This window comes from Falco cherrug, chromosome W (genome assembly GCF_023634085.1).
Source record: "Falco cherrug isolate bFalChe1 chromosome W, bFalChe1.pri, whole genome shotgun sequence".
Taxonomy (NCBI): Eukaryota; Metazoa; Chordata; class Aves; order Falconiformes; family Falconidae; genus Falco; species Falco cherrug.
In genome coordinates this window covers 9,470,111-9,490,631 of record NC_073719.1, presented here as the reverse complement: position 1 = coordinate 9,490,631, position 20,521 = coordinate 9,470,111, and the positions used below count along the sequence as shown (strand labels likewise).

The following is a 20,521-nucleotide window of genomic DNA, read 5'->3' as shown; positions in this document are numbered from 1 at the left end:
GGTAAACTGGACTATATGCTTAGTCTGGCAGCACATGAATTAAAGCTGTGTTGAATGATTTTATCCATGACGTTATCAGTCTGTCTCAGTTCTGATCCCTTAATGGTATCAAAATGAAATCTGGTATCTAGATTGGAATTAGTCCATTAATCTCACTACTGATTTTTACTAATGTGATTTTTTCCTATTAGAAAAACTACTTAGTGCTTTTTTTTCCCCCCAACCTGTTGGAAAAGGTTTTCTTCTAGTTGCAGTGTCTTATTGCTAGAAAGAATATTGCATAGAGATGTCATCTAATGCAGTTAGAGAAGAAAAATGGACATTTATTTAAGAAGATAAAATTTAGTAATTAGGTAAGCAAGAGATTTTCTTTATTGCTATGAAAGCTTTAAATACAGACCTTTTTTTTTTTTTTTTTTTTTTGCCAGATCTTGGCTTGTTGGAGGTGATCTGAAAGATTCAGAAGAATTGATTTGAGATTAAACAGGTATCAGGTTGTTTTTAGAGCTCACGTTCTGATTCCGTCTTCACTCAGAAGTGAGAATCATAGAATAGAATCATATAATGATTTAGGTTGGAAAGGACCTTTAAGACTGAATCCAACTGTTAACCTAGGACTGCCAAGTCCACCACTAAACCATGTCCCTAAGCGCCATGTCTACATGTCTTTTAAATACCTCCAGGGGTGGTGACTCCACCACCTCCCTGGGCAGCCTGTTCCAATGCCTGACAACCCTTTTGGTGAAGACATTTTTCCTAATATCCAATCTAAACCTTCCCTGGCGCAACTTGAGGCCATTTCCTCTCGTTCTATCGCTTGGTACTTGGGGAGAATAGATCGACACCAACCTCACCACAACCTCCTTTCAGGTAGCTGTAGAGAGTGATAAGGTCTCCCCTGAGCCTCCTTTTTTACAGGCTTAAACAACCCCAGTTCCCTCAACTGCTCCTTATAGGACTTGTTCTCTAGACCTTCCACCAGCTTCATTGCCCTTCTTTGGACACGCTCCAGCACCTCAATGTCTGTCTTGTAGTGAGGGGCCCTGTTTCTGATACAAGCCAGGATGCTATTGGCTTTTTTGGCCACCTGGGCACACTGCTGGCTCATGTTCAGCTGGCTGTCGACCAGCACCCCCAGGTCCTTTTCCACCAGACAGCTTTCCAGCCACTCTTGCCCAAGCCTGCAGTGTTCCATGGGATTGAGAATGGAGCCATATATATAAAACAAAAAAAACCCCTTTGTTTGTCTTATCAGATGTAATAATCCATTTCATGTAATACTGGAAGGGACTGTGAACTGGAATGGGCAACTGCTGTAAAAAGGGTTTTGGAAGATGCATGAATATAATCTTCAAAATGCATTTCAGGGCATGCAGTTTGGTAGCACTTCTGTCAATATGTGAAGGGTGCATTCCATCATTCACTGTATTTCTCCATGTCCTGGTTTCAGCTGGGATAGAGTTAACTTTCTTCTTAGCAGCTAGTACAGTGCTGTGTTTTGGCTATGAGGTGAGAACAATGTTGATAACGCACTGATGGTTTTAGTTGTTGCTGGGTAATGTTTATACTCAGTCAAGGACTTTTCAGTTTCTTGAGCCCTGCCAGCCAGAGGGCTGGAGGGCACAAGACACTGAGAAGGGACACAGCCAGGACAGCTGACCTGAACCAGCCAAAGAGGTATTCCATACCATGGGACATCATGCTTGGTATATAAACTGGGAGAGTTAGATGGGAGGGATTGTTGCTTGGGGACTGGCTGGGCATCGGTCAGCAGGTGGTGAGCAGTTGTACTGTGCATCACTTGGTTTTCCTTTTCCCTTTTCCTTTGGATTTTACCCTTTTTCCCCACCTTTCCATTGTAATTGTTGTTATTGTTATTATTGTTGTTCTTACCTCTTTATTCTGTTTCAATTATTAAATTGTTTTCATCTCAACCCTGGAGTTTTACATTCCTTTCTGATTCTCCTCCCCACCCCTCCTGGTGGGGGGGGAGTGAGCAAGTGGCTGCATGGTGCTTGGTTGCTGGCTGGGGTTAAACCATGACACTCCAAGATGACCCTTCACAGAATGAGACATTGGGAATGAGGAGAAACTTGCTGGTGATTTGCAGACTATGCACAAACAGCAGTTTCTGCATGTTGCACTTATGTTGTGTTAGTTCACATCAAGTTTAATAAAAGCCGTTAAGAATTGAGGCAAAACAACCCTCAGTAGAACCTCATTATCAGAGGAAACACAGCAGATTTGTATCTTGTTCTTTTCTGGACACTACCATCTTCTATTTTTTATATTTTAAATAACAATTGTGTTCTTGTGTTTTTTCAGATTCAAAAGCTATCTGTGCGTTGGTTATTTCAAGCTCAATCTGCAGAATGGTTTAGTGTTGTGTGGTGGGGTTTTTTTGTGGTTTTTGGTTTTGGTTTTTTTAATAGAAAAAAAACAACCTAGGACCATTTTCCAATCAGTTGAATTCAGCATATTCATTTCCTTAATCTTTCTTGCAAGCTAGGGATTAATTACCTTGTGGCTTTGTGATTTTTAATTATATAAGTCTTTATTACCATAACAAGCTGTTTGCCTTTTTAGTTCAGGTGGCTCATGGTCCTGGATTGTTTTTGTGTATTAGAAGAGGATTGTGATCCTGTTACATAATAAAAATCCAAGGGGATTTTATAGCTTCATTCTATCCATAAACCAAATTGCTTCTAGAACAGTATTTGCAGAATGTAAATTAGCTTTGCAGTAGGGGTTTGGGTAGCTTTAAGTTATATGGTTAAAAGTGTCATTGATTTTCAGGAAGGCAGTGAAGAGATCTGACAGCAAGCCAAGGCTTAGTGTTTGTAAATTGGCTCAAACCATGAGATTAAGCAGCAGCATTAGTCTTTTCAAGAGTAATGTGATAATGTCATGGAGAAATGGAGCATACCTCAGAGGCAGGTGGCGCATGCTTGTGTGAAGTGTAATAGAGTAGAAATACATTTTGCATATACATGTTGTATATGGTTAGTCATAATCAGAAGCTGTTGCTGTTAGTTATGGATTTAATATCAGTTCAAACAGGAAATTTCAGCTTCCAGTAAGACACCTGTTCAGTTGTTCACAGTTTATTAAAAAGTTTTAGTACAGGACATTTGCCTTGAGAGTATATCCCTACTTCAAATAAGTGCATTTATAAAAAATCATTTCTCTGCTTTGTTACTGCTCTACTATCTAATTCCTGTTTTGAATATAAAAGTTTATTATGTCTCCTGGTTTCTTCCTTTGTTCTTGTTTATAGAGAAGACTGACATTCAAGAATTGACCTTCATAATGGGCATATAGGGTGAGTTAATAATATACTGTTATGACAGCAAATTGATGTGCACAGTAGTTGACAGCTGAAGCTATTAAAAAAAGTATCTGACTACTTTTTTTTTCCCTTTAAAAGCTCACCGAAACAAGCAATAACACCCTAATATTTTTTGGTAACATTTTGTATATTCAGAGTACAGCAGAGGTTATCTTCATTTATCGCTATAAATGTTTAGCAACTTTGCAAGTTTTCAGATTGCTAATTGTATCTGTAATCAAACTGGTCAGTGATGTCTCCTCATTCAACATTGTAAAGCAGTGAGGAACAAAATAAATGCAGAAGGAAGTAAAAGGTTCATAATAGCAATTTTAATTGGAATGTTATGTGTGTGGGGAAAACGACATCTAATAATAGATTTCATTGTTGCTCAATTAGCACTGCTCACCTCTGCCCTGGAAAGAAAGAGAACTTGGGAATTTACATACCCTAACAATGACTTGGCTGGTAGAGTGAGATCTATAATTAAATATACAATTATAGTAGAAACTAACATCAAACAGTTGCTATTTTTTAAACAATTTTAATTTGAAGTCTTTATTATGCTATAACATTGTGTTTCTGAAATGCGGGAAATATAAATGATTCCTCAAGTTCCTAATACCTATTTTCTGAACTAATTTCAGACAGCTACTAGATGATTATTGGTTCTAACAATTGAGTCCAGTGTATTCTATGCTTAATTGATAAATTAAAATATAAAGCCTCCGATGGTTAACAGCTCAAACTATGGTGCAGAATCTCCTGGACTAGCCAATAGCAATAAAAGGCCACAGGCACAAGACAAATTCATGCATTTAGAGTGCCACAAGCATTCACAGAGTCTGTAAAATTTGCAGTCTGCATTCTGTCTATGCCTAGGTTTCTGCTGTAGCATGTATCCACAGCCTTCTGTATTTTAATAAGCTGAAACAGCTCTAGGATCCAATTTTGTGCATAAGCTGTGGCATAAATGATAAAGTGTCTGCCTGATACAGGAGGTATATTCAGAGTATACTTGAGTAGGTTTTAAATGGAGGAAAATATACCACCTTTATAGATCTGATTAATGGGATATAAGTAATAGATTATTCATCTGAGTTGTTGGAAAACTTCACTTAAATGTGGTCCAAGAGGACTTGAATCTCAGATCATTTGTATTTTAGGACAGGAGTGCGCACACTGTGAAAATCTTAGGGTCATTCAGATGCATCCTGGGACTTGTTTGATTAAGTTTCACAAGTTTATATTGGAAAATTCAGTATACAGTTAAATATTGTGCCCAAAATCTTTGCCAAAGGTTCTTATTCTGTGTGCTTCTCTTTCTCCTGCTTGGTAGTCATATTCACTTCAGTATCTGGATGATATTTATCTTTCTCATACTAGGTTAACAGGCTATCTGTGTTAGTGAGTCAACATGTTTAATGCGATATTTACCCAATCGCTCCTTGTTATAGAAGTGTGTTGGGTGTCACCAGCATTTTATACGCTCCCATGGTCCCTATAAGACATGTTGCCATATTTCTTAAGTATTGTGCAAATAAAATTAGATATATCCCTCCCTAAAGTATTTCAGTGTCTAATAAAAGATTATATGCAACATGTGGGTGTGATGAAGTAAAAAAACCAACCAAAACAACCAACCAACCAACCCACCCACCCCACCCCCAACTCTGAAAGCAAAATAAATATCTAATACAATAAAATATCAATTTATCCTTATCTAGTAGGGATAGGGTTGACTAACATTTTTGTACCTTTGTCTTAAACAGAATGTTGGCTTTGAAAGCTCAGGGAAGAAGCAGCAGGGAGAAAAAAGTAACACAGTGGTAAGTACATAATTTTTATTTCTTTTGAACCATCTGCACAATATATTAAAATATAAATCCTTTTCTTTATTCATATGTTGTAATAATCACCTCCAAAGCACTTGAATTTTACTCTGCATCATCTCTCATGGTCTTCTGAGGGCAACTTTTTAAGTTATAAGTATCTGTTGAAGAGCCAAGTGAATGATATGTATTTACAAATAAGTGTATGCATATGTAGAAAGGGGAATATGTGGGAAACGAAGTTGCAGGAAAAGTGTCTGTTTTAAAGCTTAATGTCAATTATTAAATGTTTTGACTTGTAGAGCTTTAGCATTTTATTTTTCCTAAGAACTAAAAATTATTAAAAAAAGCAGTTATAAGCATGTTTTCAAAAAACTTGGATAAAAAATGCTTTGAATGCTTTTTGGGCCTCTTACTGTTTTCTGGTTTGCTGATCTAAAGCCCAGGTGAACATCGTATCATGTCGCTTCTTATTGATGCATTAACATTATTTAGCTAGAGAGCATATTTAAGAATATCAGAAGTATTAAGCAGCCAAATAAAGTTCAATTTTCTGTTAAAAGCTCTGTGGAAAAGCAACACATGTTCAGAATCAGCTTTTTCTTTATTAAATGATGCCAGTGCAGATGGCACTAAGTTGCTTTCACCTCATATTGTAAGGGTTTCTAGAGGCAAGTATTTCTCATGAACAAAAAGAATGCCCAATAGAAGATTTTTGTCTTCATAACTTCTGTATGAATTTCTGTGGAGTTGTTGTTGTGTCCCCTACCACACCCCCACACACCCCCCAACAACTCATGACAGCAGCTTCTATCTGCTCTGATTTTTATTAATAGTGCTGCTCAGATTGTGGAAATGCTAATAAATATTGACACTTCAGTGACTGTAATTTTGAGACTTACTATAAAATACCAGTTTAAAACATACAAAATCTGCATATTTTATCTGGCATTGCTACAAACAGCACATAACTTAAGGAGATAGATGCATGTGCACATGCTTGCTTTTTTTCCAGCCTTTTGTGTAGTCTGCAAGACTGTAGGCTTTATGTGCTTTGGCATTCTCTGCTGAGCTAAGAAACTGTGCTTTTGCCACACTGCCTCAGCTCTGCTTACTGCTCCATAAGGTTTGTGGCTTCCTATGGACAAATGACTAGCATTGCTTTTCCCTTCCCCTATGCTGGTTCATCTCTTTTGACTACATTGTTATAACTGAAGAAATTAAGACAGTATCTCTTCCTTTCTGCTTGAATAGATGTTGACGGTTTGTGATACACAGCACTTAACTGTAGAGTAGATCCAGACATAATCCCTCAAAGGACTAAACCGGAAGGTATAAGCAGTTTAATATGGTTTTATACCTCTTCTAGAGGCTTACCATCTCTTAGTCTGGTTGTTCTGTGTATTTAATTTTCATTGCTTTCTTTGTCTAGAAAGTCAGGAACTTGTTTGTTTCCATGGATCTTTTTCACAGCAACAATGAAAGAAAATGGAGTTATTTAATGTAGAAACTAGTGAATTCTGAAAGCAAAGCGGTTCTGAAGTAGCTTGGTACAGCTAGGTGTATCAGATAGCTGTGATTACTAGCTGTATCGTAGCTCTGGGTATTTGTACTGCATGTTTTAAAAAAAAAGGGGGGGGATATGGTGGCTAGTGGGGGATGGAGTTCACTTCAGTATCCTATTGGGATAAATAGTTCGTATTCCCAGTGTCATGGTTTTAACCCCAGCTGGCAACTAAGCACCATGCAGCTGCTCGCTCAGTCCTCCCACATTGGAATGAGGGAGAGAATTGGAAAGGTAAAAGTGAGAAAACTTGTGGGTTGAGATAAAGGCAGTTTAATAGGTAAAGCAAAAGCTGGGCACGCATGCAGAGCACAACAAGGAATTCATTCACTACTTCCCATGGGCAGGCAGGTGTTCAGCCATCTCCAGGGAAGCCAGGCTCCATCATGTGTAATGGTTACTTGGGAAAACAAATGACATCACTCTGAACATCCCCCCCCCCCTTCCTTTTTCTTCCCCCAACTTTATATACTGAACATGATGTTCTGTGGTCTGGAATATCCCTTTGGTCAGTTGAGGTCAGCTGTCCCAGCTGTGTCCCTTCCCAACCTCTTGTGCTGCACCCCCAGCCTTCTCGCTGGTGGGGTGGTGTGAGAAGCAGAAAAGTCCTTGACTCTGTGTAAGCACTGCTCAGCAATAACTAAAACATCCCTGAAAACTAACTCTATCCCAGCCAAAACCAGCACATCAACTCACGTGTACAATCTCTGCTTCCAGTCTTTATTGTTTCCAAGGCATGTGTTGTTCTGTTTATACTCCTGTTTGAAGAGACCGCTGTTGGTGCTGCTTTTTGAAGTGGTGTGTTTTTCCATGGCTTTGCAGATCACTGAACAAAATGAGATAGAACAAAATGAGACAATATTCCTTTTTGTTAAAGGCTTTTTTCATTTGTAAATGTTGGCAGTGGAATTCCTCTTGTGTCTTTATGTGCAGCCTGTGAGGCTTGGAGAAGGCATGGGTAGCTCTGATTCAGTGAGTACGTCAGCTTCAGTAGCATCTTCGGCATCTGGCTGTGGGTGGCTGGAGGATGCCATGCTGGAGTCTGCTCCTGTGGAAGAAGCAGGAGGAGGTTATGCTGAAATAAATTCTCTCTCTTCCTTCCCTCTCTCATTTATGTGTATACACACACACACATAGGTATGTATACACTTCTTTCTTTTTTAAGCATTTAGCAGCCAGGGGAAGTTTGAAAATCTGCCCACATAAGTATTTCTGAAGTTGTCTAGTTGGTTTTTAAATAGACCAGTTTCTGTTTTACAGTGCCTGAAAATGTCAACAAAGCGGAATTTGTTTGTGCGGCTGGTGCCATGCCGTTGTCTGCGTGGAGAGGAGGAAGTGGTCACTATGCTTGATTATTCTCACTGCAGCCTGGAACAGGTGCCTAAGGAGATTTTTACTTTTGAAAAGACCTTGGAAGAGCTCTATTTAGATGCTAATCAAATTGAAGAGCTTCCAAAGGTATGTTGGGTGGTTTCCCTTTCAGTTACATTTATTAATTCTTACTTTGTCAGCATTGTAGAAGCTGATAGTATCTAGCTTTTAGGCCGCAGTTTGCCAAATACTTTTAAGTAAATGGTCCCAGAAGAAGCAACCCTGGTAGAAAGAATGTTTATGTATTCCAGCTTGACTAGTTTGCTGTGCTGAATTGGGATGAAACTGCTTAAATAACTGATCTAGCACAAGAGAGGTACCTAGCAGGAGGCAGGCTAATTTATTTCTGTAGCAGTGTCTGCTCAAATTGACTGACTGTATTCAACAAATTGCTGCATTATTTTGAATCTCTGATAACACATGAAGATTAGAAGAATCAAGATTAATGTCTTGTTCAGATCTCTGTGCCCACAAAAGACAATTACAGTCCAAAGTATGTATTCACTTGAAGTCCTGCTTCTTCTTTGAGTGACTGAAGAGACTTTCTGAAGTATCTCAAATTACTCAAGTTCAAAAACCAGAGAGCTGGAATGCCACTTTGATTACATCTTTATTATAGAAATTAATATTTGTTGTTTGTTCTGAAATCTGAGGACAAACTGCACGCTGAATTAACAGTATACTAGAGAAAAGAATGAAAATTTTTGCCAGTGAGACTTTTGGGAAGTACAAAGTGATCATTACAATAGACTTGTTTCCATTACTAGGTCCTACCTTGATGGAATTAAAGACTTAATATTTAAAATTCTTTTGTCACAATTATGTGCAAATCTTCACTGTCATGCAGAAAAACCATAGAATGCTTTGTTAGATTGTTTGAAAGTTTCCTATAACTGCTTCAGGTTTTTCTGGTTTGGATTTTTTGAAAGATAAATGAAACTAATAAGGAAATAACTGTCAAATTACTGTCCTGAAATTGCTTTATCGGAAGCCCTGGATTCCAGTAAAACTGATTTAAACCAACTGAGTGCTTTTGAAACTCCACCTTTAAATGCTCCTGAGAAGTCATCAATGAAAATCTATATTTGTACGTTGAATAGAGCTAATAACATATTAGTTAAAACTAGACATTTTGTCAAAGTCTGTTACAGTTTAGAACCTCCACTATATTATTCTTGTCTCCTCCCAAGCAGATATTTCTTTACTTAGACACTTTAGGTTTTATTAGCTTGCTTCTAAAGACTTTGTATCAGTCTTTGAGATTTTTTTCAGATTATTTAAGAACTTCATTCCTGTCTCTCATTCTTTATTAAAGAATAAAATCGAATGCTTAAAAAACAGAATAAAATACCTTTCTTAGCTAAAATATTAAATCTTCTGGACTCTTCTTGCATTAAATTTCTAATTTTTCCCAAATCATAAGAACTAAGCAAACATCTTCCAAACTGATAATTCTCAAAAAAATTCCCTTTAGTAATTTTAAAAGAGGAAGAAGGACTGTACTGCAGTGATCAAATGAATGCATGTTGGCATTCTAGACCAGAAGTCTGTTAGTCTGCTTTGTCTTCCTTTTCTGTTACATGCCATTTGATTTCATTAATCAGTTCCTATATGAAATCCAGTTTTGGCACGTGAGTAAACTGAAAGGTGTGCAGTCTACCAGTTGCCTTGATCTAGTCTAAAATTAAATTAGCCACACAATTAGAAAGACTGATTGAACATTTGTGTATTATTTCTTTTTGCTTTTCTTTGCAGGACTGCAGGGACCTGTAATACCCTACGCTTGCTTCATGTTAATGTATTTGTACATTGTAATAAATCATCCTTATAGGCTTATTTTTGAGAAGCTACGCATTTTTTTCAGCTTTTAAGTGATTTTAGTCACTTTTTAACTACCTTTTCAATTTTCATAAGAAAGAAAACACATGTGTCTATATATGTGTATAAATACTGTAAAGGAAATGAAGAAGAGAGATTAAGGAATAGTAAAGACATAGTAAAAATGTTTTATTTAATAATTTGATAGAAACTGTAATATTAAAACTATCCATAGAAGGGCTGTAGGGGGAGGCCTGTAACGTTTGAAATGATCCTATCCGATTTGGAGCCAGAGTTTCAAGCTGTGTATGCCTTTGCCCTAACCCAAGCTTACTTAGTCTTTCAGCTCTGAAGAAGGCTTCTAATTAAGCCATCCTCTCAGATGAAGGGTGTGGTACTTATTAGGCTGTCTCCAGCTTTGTGAAGCCTGATTAAGAAAGTTTCATTCTTCCCCTTTACTCTTTGCCCCGGTGATGTGTTCTTATTCCTCTTTTGCAATTTGCTGCCCTTTGTATACCACAACACAACTGGTTTTGGGCTGTCTTGTCAACCTGATTGCTGAAGTAGCCTGTCTGTGTATGTGGTTGGGCTTTTGTTTGGGTTTTTTTTTGGTTTTTTTTTAATTGCCCCCAATCTTTTCAGAACCTCAATGTACTTCAAAAATTGGTTCTTACAGTATAGCTCCTCAATTAATTTGACTGGCTAAGGATGCAGCATGAGCAAACTGCAATGAGGAGAAAGATGGTGGTAGAGAAAGGACTTCACTTTACCTGAAACTGGTGGTGATGTCTCAGTTTCAAAAGTGACTGGGCATTTCAAATGCTTTCATCTTGTGTGCTAAATCACATCTGAAAAGGTACTCTGTTTATCCCAAGTGCCATGGTCTACATTTGAGCTGAGAAGCTCAAAATGCAGCAGTTATAGTTTTCCTGCTCACTTTGCTGTTTGGAAGAAATTGGAATTCTGTAGTAAAATAGAGCTTAATTATATGACTTCTCATGTTTACTACCAGTAATGATGATCTAATTAGTCACTGAATATGTAAGCATTATTAAAAAACAACAACAGCAAAAGGGAACAACTACAAAGTCAGCACCCTACAAAACTTGCCCCCCCTTTTTTCCTTTAGGGATCTTGCAATTCCTTGTGTTGCATTTGTTTTCACCTGACCAATCAGGGAAATTTCTAATGATTCCAGATTATTGTTTTCAGGGATGAGTTTTAAGTATATATTCTTTCTTGAAGTACTAAAATAAAGGAATGGCTCCAAAACACATGAGCTCATCAAAGTTCTCATTCCCATCTAATATCCTAAGGTAGCTTTAACTCTTCAAAGCTTTAATGATATCAACTAGTTCTAACAGGTGTGCATTTCTGAGGAATTAAAAACATCAGTGGAGGAGTTCAAGCTCATTCCTTGAGCTGTCCATCTTGCTAATTTGTCTGCTTTTGTTCTGGGGTGGTACATGCAAACATTAAATGAATGGGGCTTGTTCAGTGGTTTGTAGTCTAAATAATGGCCTCATAATTGAGAAAGACCCAAGAAATTTCAGTTGAACTAAACTGGTTGCTAGGACATTGGGATAAATATTTTTTTTTAGTCATAGAAGACTTCCTGGTTTTGTCTGATCTTTTCTCAGAATTCCATAAGAAAAGAACATTAAGCCCAGGTATTTATGAATGAACTTATCCAAAATTCTTGGGAAAAGAATATTTCATCATAAATTGTTCAGAGGAACCTTTTCATCCACTTTCTTACAGATATTTATTTTGTACTCTCTGTAAGCTTTGAGGATCATTTGAGGATTATTTTTTTTTCTTCTGTTCCAGTATTATTACTTGCCCTATTTTGTTAATTTGTAAAGCTTTGGGTAAGAATATCAAGGTACCTTGCATATAAGAAGAGATCTGGTTCTGAGCTAATACTTGATACAAATTATAATATATATATATACAGAAGAGATTATACAGTTTGCTGTATCCTTAGATCAAAATTTTGTTGGATTTTGGTGGACTTAAGCTAGGAAACATGGAAGGGAAAAAAACCAAAACTTGTAAGATTTAATGGAATAAAATTTAAACTTTTAGAGAAGATCAAATTCTGTGTTCCAGAACTATCAGAGTTTTAAAAATGTATCTTTTTTTTTTCTTTTTTTAAGAAACTAATTACTTCTGGGGTATCACATGGCATGTTTATTATGGAAAATATTTTGCGATGTTTGCAGGACTATGTGTAACTACGGGTCACAATTTCTGAGATACTGGAAGGAATTTGTAGGAAGTGTTAAGCATAGCTGCTGGCTTGTTGTGACCATTTGCAGTTTTTTGCTTTCCTAAGCATCAAAAACTTAGTCAATTTTGAATGAAACTAGTTAAATAAAGTTTTTGTAGCCAAAGACTTTAAATAGTCTAGCCTTTAAACCATAATGTCAGAAGTTTAAAGGGAATAAAAATAAAAGCTATATAGAGGAAACTAAGTGAAAGTTGCATTCACTTTTTTTCTGTGTTTCAACAGCAACTTTTTAACTGCCAGTCTCTGCACAAGCTGAGTTTGCCAGACAATGATCTAACCACATTGCCAGCATCCATTGCAAATCTCATTAATCTCAGGGAACTGGATGTCAGCAAGAACGGTAAGTCACTTATTGTATTTGGGTAGCTAAAAGGCAAATCACCATTGACTGTACAAAGATACTAGTGAAAGTGTAGTTTCTTGAAGCTGCATAGCTAATAAATTTTAAATTACTACTCTAAATTTCTGCTTAATATAAAAGATGCTCTTTATGATCCGTGATATTTGCTTTTAATTATCTCTATTAAATTGGTTTGTACTTTGAGGTGAAAATATTTCTGTGTTCTTTCAAAAATGCTTGTGCTCAAATGTATTACTTTTAGTGGCTTTCCTCAAGTTTTACTATACTGAAGAGAGTTTGCACAAGAATTTGTAAAATTTTGCTGGATTCTCTATTTGGTTTCATTAAAAAATCGTTTTCTGTTTATTTTAATGAGCTGTCTGAAAATTGTAGTAGGGCTTGGCTGCTATGCTGTCAGGTGGTAACCTCTGCATGGGGAGAACTAGTGACTATGGACGATGACTGGATTGCTTGTCTGACTTGCGCAGCATGATAGATTTTTAACATGTTACCTATTATAAATTATGAAATGTTGTCAGCCAAGTATTGTACGCATGGGGTCTGTTAATGGTGATGTTTTGGCAAGTTGGCAGGTGTCTGCAACTGAGGAAATTGAAATAACTTATATTGTCATCAGACTTGTTTGCATGGCTTATTTGGGGGGAGGGGAATTCAGTCATGCTAATTAATGAGCATATAATAGTCTCATCTTACTAATTCAAAGTGAAATTAGAGGACCTCTCCTTGAAATCTTATTTGAAAATAAGGGTTATATAACTATGCCAACGATTTTATCGTATCAAATTCATTGTTTTATTTGGACAACTAGCTAATTATGACTCCACAAAACTAAGTTCTGCTTTATTAAGAAAGTATTCCAGTTGTTGAGGCATTGGCATTATCCTTTGTTGTCCATTGTAGCCTAATCTGTACTTAAAGTGTTACTTTATTATTTCTGCTTAATGAATGCAGCATTTAGTGTGATAAATTGACCTGATTGTCATTGCTCTGTTCCTGGTACAAGTGGATTAATAGTCTGTCTTAAAGAACATTGGCCTTAAACTTTCATAGTGACACACAACAGAGAAAGAATCATCTTTTTGTCCTAGGCTGAACTGTTAAAAGGATTAACTGTTTGCAACACAAGTTCACAATGCAGAAGACTTGAAAGCAGCAAAAGGGGTTTTGAGTTCTAGTGCTGGCAAATTCTTTAGCCTATGTACATAAATAGGCAGCTGGCCACTTACCAGCTAGAGAGTTAGTTGTCTGTCCAAAATAGCATAACCTTTAGCTAAGCCTTCAAAGAGCTGCTGAAAGAGCACTTGTTTCTCTGAGGCATATGAAGAATTTAAGGAGGCAATAGCTGAATGATACACTATCTCAGTAAACTGTGAAGCTCTGTTTTTGAGGGGTTGTTTTGTTTTTAACACTTATCAGAGAAATGATAGGTCACAAACTTATTTAAACTATTATCATGTGCCTGTTCCCAGTCTTATCACTGCTTGGATAGCTACTCTGCCTATTGTTGCACATCAAAAATAGTCCTGCGGTCACATGCTTATTTACTTGGGACATGTTGTCTCCCACCATTCCTGAAAGCTCTGTAAAATTAAAAAAAAAAACACAACCAAAACAAACCAAGCAAATCAGGGTCCCTGTTTGTCCTTGTTGGGCAAAGTAAGAAATAGTGTTGTTCTGGCTTCTAATACATTTGGTAATATTTGAGACTTCTGTTTGTTGACTTAAGTGCCTTTTCTGTTTATCTACTGTTGCAACCACAAAATTATTTTTTTTCTTGATGACTGCAAGCCTATTCTCTTCACCTGTGTCTCCCTTTTCTCCTGGTAAGAATTTACAGCTCAGTTTCTCACTGTCCATTAATGTTGTGATGTTCCTATATAATAGAGCCAAATACAAGTTTTTTTGCGTTTTCCAAAACTAGCAAAACTTATTAAGCATCTCTGATTCTTCCTTTTTCTTTGTTAAATATTGAAATAATACAGTGTGGAAGCAGTGGACTTTGTGGGAAGCACGGGGTTGCTTTCTCTTAATTAAAAAAGAATTGCAGGGGATTAATCACCAATCTTAGTGAAGGATGATGAGAAATGTCAAATTCTAAGAGTGTGTTTTTCAAATTCCTGCAGTTGTGACAAATTAAGGCAATAGTTCCTGTATTTTTCTTATAGTATTAATATAGCTTAAGCGTTTTCTTCTGATGTAGATGGAGCTGAATCATGGAGTGCAGATGCTTTCAGATCAAATATGCATTTAATCATAAAGGTTGCATTTTAGAAGGTGTCCTGGTTTCAGCTGGGACGGAGTTAATTTTCTTCCTAGTAACTGGTACAGTGCTGTGTTTTGGATTTAGTATGAGAATAATGTTGATAACACACTGATGGTTTTAGTTGTTGCTGGGTAATGTCTCTACTGAGTCAGGGACTTTTCAGTTTCTTAGGTCCTGCCAGTGAGAGGGCTGGAGGGGCACAGAAAATTGGGAGGGGACACAGCCAGGACAGGTGACCTGAACTGGCCAAAGGGATATTCCATGCCATATGATGTCATGCTGAGTATATAAACTGGGGGGAGTTGGGGGGGAGGGATTGCAGTTGCTGCTTGGGGACTGGCTGGGCATCGGTCAGTGGGTGGTAAACAATTGTATTGTGCATCACTTGTTTTGGTTTTTTCCTTGACTTTCTTCTCTTTCTCTTTCTCTTTTTGTTATATCCCTTTCCATTATTATTATTATTATTATTATTATTATCATTATTTACTTTAATTATTGAAGTGCTCTTATCTCAATGAACAGGTTTTACCTTTTTTTTGTTTGTTTGTTTGGGGTTTTTTTTGGTTTATTTTGTTCCCAATTCTCCTCCCCATCGGAGGAGTTAGCAGCTGCATGGTACTTTAGTTGCTGGCTGGGGTTAAACCACAACAGAAGGATAGTTAGACTTTAATTTTCAAATACCAATAGACATGAAATATGATAGGGTTTTCATATAAGATAGTTGAGCTGTTTATGGCACAGGCATAATGTAATGTATTGACCAAAGAGAAGTGCTTCTAAACAGCTGATAGAAAAATTAATGAAGCTTTGATTTTAAAATGTGGTCAGGTTATCTCATTAATTGCAGAGTTTGGCTCTGCAGCTAGCTCACAGGACAGAGGGAGACCTGTTGCACAGGAGAGCATCCAGCCTCTCAAGAAGAACTACACACATATATGCATAATATTTGTTTTGATGTTTAGATGAAAAATCAAAATTGCAAAAATTCTTCAAGATAGCAGGTGCTTTACATAAAAAGTATTAGTCTAAGAAAGTGATCTTTATGATGTTTTAATAGCTCATAATATGTCTTGCCTTTTTAATTTCAGATTTAAATGTCTAATTTAAAATATACAATATATAAAACTGTATAATAGAGGCATGGCAGGTATGCAAATATGGATAATTAATAATATTTAATCATATTTAATCGGAACAAAGATTCACCTAGTCTGGTGTTCTGTCTCCAACAGTAGCCAAAAGCAGAATCCTAGGGAAGATTTAGCAAAGTACAGAAAAGCCAGGAGACGTGCATGTTTCTCTGTATGCTTCCAGTGTCCAGCACCTTTTATTATTGGGCCTTCTTGAGCCAGACAGAGTGGAGGTTTTATTCAGTAGTCTTCATTTGACTCTTCTGTCAATATATCTAGTCTTTGCATGAAGTGATGGATATTTCAAGGCATGTGCTGAATTAGAGTACAAACCTGTAATGGTTGTATGTTCTTTACTTACATTTAAAGCAATAGAATAGTAAGTGAAATAATACAGCAAGAATAAACCAAGACAAGGTAATGCACCTAATCACTACCACATGTGACTGACTATAGTGGTTAAGAAAGATACATCACCAATTGCCTTAATAATTTACCATCATCCAGATCCACAGTTGCTGGGGAGCCCCGGTCACAGCAAGGATTTGGCGAGCCTTTCCCAACAATTGGGAGGTCCTACGCAGTGCATCCACTCATAGGTGAGGTCTCCAAAGTCACTATAAGAGGATCCAGCTTTTATACTGTTGAATAAACAAGCTCACCTAATTTCAAATGTGGAAACATCTAGTTTCACTCTCCTCTTAGAACTCATGGAAGCCTGGCCAGGGCTCAGGGAGGAACCAAGAGACTTTCCCTTATCTACTTGATTTTAACCACTGGTTTGCAAACAAGGCCATATATCTGGTTTCATAGCCTTGACTACCTGTCTCTAAGCAAGGAAGGATGCACTATATCTTTGCTAATGATTATATTCTGTCTAAGCTATGTCTTTCACTAATGATCATGCATATTTTGCTAATGATTGGATACTATATATATATAAAAATATATATAAAAATAAAACATTCGGTTGGCAGGTTCATCTAGAGGTCAACTTTGTCTCAGGACCTGTTGCTCAGGCCTCAGTACTTTACCCTTCCAAAAAACTCCAAAGAACCCTCCAAATAAACATTCAGCTTCTATTTTTCATTGTATAAACTTAACAAAGCAGCCCCCAGTTTAGTCATACCTTACAAACCTGAAAGTGACCATTGTTAAAGGGAAGACAAATGAGAAAGGGAACTTTAAAACTTTCAGAACACGTAGAACTGGAGAAAAGGTCTTTGTAAAGTGAAGATGGAGAGGTGAATCTGCTTATTAAGCTATAAGTAGATACTTGTCAAGCAAAGTTGCTTCAAATAAAAATCAGGAAATCCAATAGAATTTGTTTTCAGAATTTTGTAAACATTTTGTAAGATTTTTTTTAGATTATTGATTTCCTTGATAAAAGCAAATGTGTTTTAATAAGGGAATTTTTCTGTGTAAACAAAGTAGAAATAGTAGAGAATGAAAAGCTATATAAATGTATTAAAATCTGTGTTTTATTAAATCTATAACAAGTTTAATAATTATAGGTTAAACCTATGACAGATTTGTTATTTGAGTTGTACTTCTTGAGAAAAGTAGGTTTCTTCCACGTGTCTCCAAGCTTATATGTTTTTGCATTTAGTAAGAGAAAGACAGAAAACCACACTTCTGTATTGCTCATATTCAAAGAAAACCAAGTTGCAAGGGATTTTACTAGTTTTAGTGCTCCAGTAGTTGTCACCATCTTCCTTACAAGAGTGCAAGAGGAGCAACTGATGTGACATAATAGCAGGTTTCAAAAAGCTTTGGGATATCTGTTTGCAGGACTAAACAGGAGTATATATGCAATAGTTGCTCCTTTAAATGATTGATATAGGATAGGTTTTCACTAAATAAGCCAGAGGTTCCTAAGCTGTTTGGAGACTACTAGCATACTGAGTACCACCTTGTACACGGAGGCCAACCTTGTGCTGAGCTGCAACTCCAGCTCTGAGCAGGAAGGTGTTACTGCTGCCCTACAACCTGGTTAGGTGTCTTCTGAAAACCTGAGATCCTGGTTGATCTGAAACTAGCTGTGGCAGGGGTTCCTTTAAGAATTTTGGAAAGAGTAATGAACCTTCAAAAGGAAGGATGGATGAGTCAGCATTGTGCAGTGAATTGATCGGGCTTGAACACACTGCTTACTTTCAATAATGAAAAATGCTGCTTTTAATTCAGAAGATATGCAGAAATCCTAAATTTAAGCAAACTATATAAATGTATAAGAATACAGACTGTGACTGATACTTTAGTTTGTTTTCAGTTTAAACTTTCAGCTTTTACATAATCTTTGGGAGAGTTGTGGTGTATTTTTTTGAGCTCTGAAAATATTTTGATTGCCATATTTGATCCACAGTGGCTGGAAGGACAGTTGTAGCAGAGGCCTGAGTGGAAGAACAGATTGCTTCCTAATAGCTGCTTGCCCAGAAGTTGAGACCAGGATGAATAGATTAGCTGAGGGAGGAATGTACTTAATTAAGGTTGCTTTTGTATTCATGCAAACTGAGCCTGTATGTTTTCCTCTGTCCCCTCTACACTTGTAAGGGGTACAGAGTAGGAAGGGTGTACAGTGGGCTATAGTTTCATTTGTCTTGCAGTAAGAAGGCTTTTTGGTGTGGGGCGCTCTGCCTGTTGTTTGGAGAGAATTTTTTTTCCTCACATTCCCCACAAATTGAAATATCCATCTGTAAACCCTTTCCTTTAGGGTCATCACCCATATGGCTTCCGCAGGTCTCATTTGTTAGTGATTTTCTTTCTCTGTGCTTTTTGGAAATTGAGGTAATACTTTTTTATGGCAAGCTGGTTTAAAACGTTTCTGTGTGAGAAGAGATGGAACTTGATTTAGAGGCACTGCCACTGCTGTCTAGCACTAATGGTTTGAATAACTGAAGTGAAGTTTGGGCCTACTACTTTTAGCATTTGACTGTGAAGAAAAATATGACTACATGACTAGAGTATGAACAGCAGAGCAAGCCCCCATCTGCAGTAGGGCTGAAACAGCAGTGTACTAGGGTGTCAGCTCTGGGATCCATTGCAGTGAAGGCTTCTGCCAGCAGTGGATGTAACTTGCACAATTTTCTGTAAATCTGGAATTGCCAGTATTTCTGAGTGAAAAATCTGAGAGAGTTAAAGATCAAGTGAAATACCTTACTTCAACCATGCTGTGTGATCCAGAACTGAAGTTGATTACCTTCAGACTTATGGCCATTGACCCAAAATCCCTATATGACCTTTTTGGTATCCTCTTTGGGCATGCGGTCTGGGATCCTGATTAAACACCACTCTGTAGGTTAGGCTGGTTAGCTGGTGAGTTTTTGCCAAGTAGAGTTCTGAATGATTAATGCTTTCTGCTTTTGGCTCAGTCCAGACAAGAATTTTGGATTGTTCTTCCTTACCTTACTGCCAATTTTTCCTTAACAGTCTTCCAACTGTCATTTTGTATCTTCATTCCCCCACCGCCCCCACTCCCCCCTTTTTTTAAAGTATTGTTCTTGGTAAAAACTAGCTAGTGAGTTTAAAAGTTCCTGAAATTTGGGAAAACAGGGAGAAAGAAACAGACAAGTAAATATTAAATGCTATTATACAAATCTCATTTCTGTGGGAAATTACAACAAAAATAACTTTGCTCTCAATTCAGTTTGTGGATCTGGTGGTTAGAATTAAAGATTACCAGCAAATCGAGTTTTCTCCTGTTGTGCTCTGCAAATGGTCATAGTCTACAAGTGTGGCGGGTTTGTGGTTTTCTTGTAAAACAGTAAGCATGATCTGTAAATCAGCTACAGCACTGAAATGGGTTGGGGATGATGGTTGTTATCATGTAAAGTAAGAAACAGCAGGATGAAGAACCTGTCCACGTCTTACAAAAGGAGTGTAGAAAGATGTGGTCACAGAGATCCTTGAGATTTCCTGAGCTTTCTTAACAGGGGAAGAAGATTCAGGGCACTAAGGGTATATGGAAAGCAGAGGAGGAACAGCTCCTTTTATAAAGTGCTCTTTACAGCCCTTTGTCTCTCATCTTTCTCTAGTGTCTCTCTGCCTTCTCTCTTTCTTACTTGCTTTTTGAATTTGCTTTATTGGTGAGAGAACTGAAAGAATACTAATCCAACTGTATCTGCATGTTTCTAGTATGCAGGAGGGATATAGCTGAGGAAAAGTGAGTGTCTGAAGGTGGTTGTATAGCCAGTTAGTAAATGCATCTGGTAGAGAGAAGCAGTCTCCTTTTTTTTTTCCTTCTATCTTCTGAATCTGTACTTACATACATTAGGTGTATTTCATGCTGTCATTCCCAGTTTACTGCTCTTTTAAAATGATGGCTGCCACTTATCCATACTGAAGTGTTGAGTGAAGTTGGTAATGACTATATATAATGTAACAATCCTGGCTCTAAGAACAAGCAGAATTAAATTAATGGGCTCCTTCGTCATTGACTTTCTCATCAGATTGAATTTCTGTTGTTAATTTGTTGTTAAAACTGTTGCTGCCTCTTACCCAAGGCATAGTCAAAGAAGAGACTACTGTAGAGTCCTCTGATTATGTACAAAAGCATGCTAATTTA

At 37.2% G+C, this 20,521-nt stretch overlaps 1 protein-coding gene across 20 annotated transcripts in view; it reads left to right on the top strand.

Annotated features, from left to right (window-relative positions):
• Nucleotides 1–20,521, top strand: part of LOC129734539 (erbin-like) — a 123,979-nt gene that overhangs the window by 40,173 nt on the left and 63,285 nt on the right. For 13 of the 20 annotated variants that reach the window (XM_055698136.1, XM_055698146.1, XM_055698148.1 and 10 more), the window contains 4 exons: nucleotides 3,278–3,322; nucleotides 5,101–5,157; nucleotides 7,985–8,182; nucleotides 12,429–12,546. In XM_055698136.1, the coding sequence (XP_055554111.1) occupies nucleotides 7,994–8,182; nucleotides 12,429–12,546 (307 nt within the window). In that variant the 5' untranslated portion in view covers nucleotides 3,278–3,322; nucleotides 5,101–5,157; nucleotides 7,985–7,993. Of the gene's footprint in view, nucleotides 1–494; nucleotides 1,678–3,277; nucleotides 3,323–5,100; nucleotides 5,158–7,984; nucleotides 8,183–12,428; nucleotides 12,547–14,333; nucleotides 14,391–20,521 lie in introns of those variants that run through there. The other 7 variants (XM_055698140.1, XM_055698142.1, XM_055698141.1 and 4 more) reach the window with 4 other exon arrangements.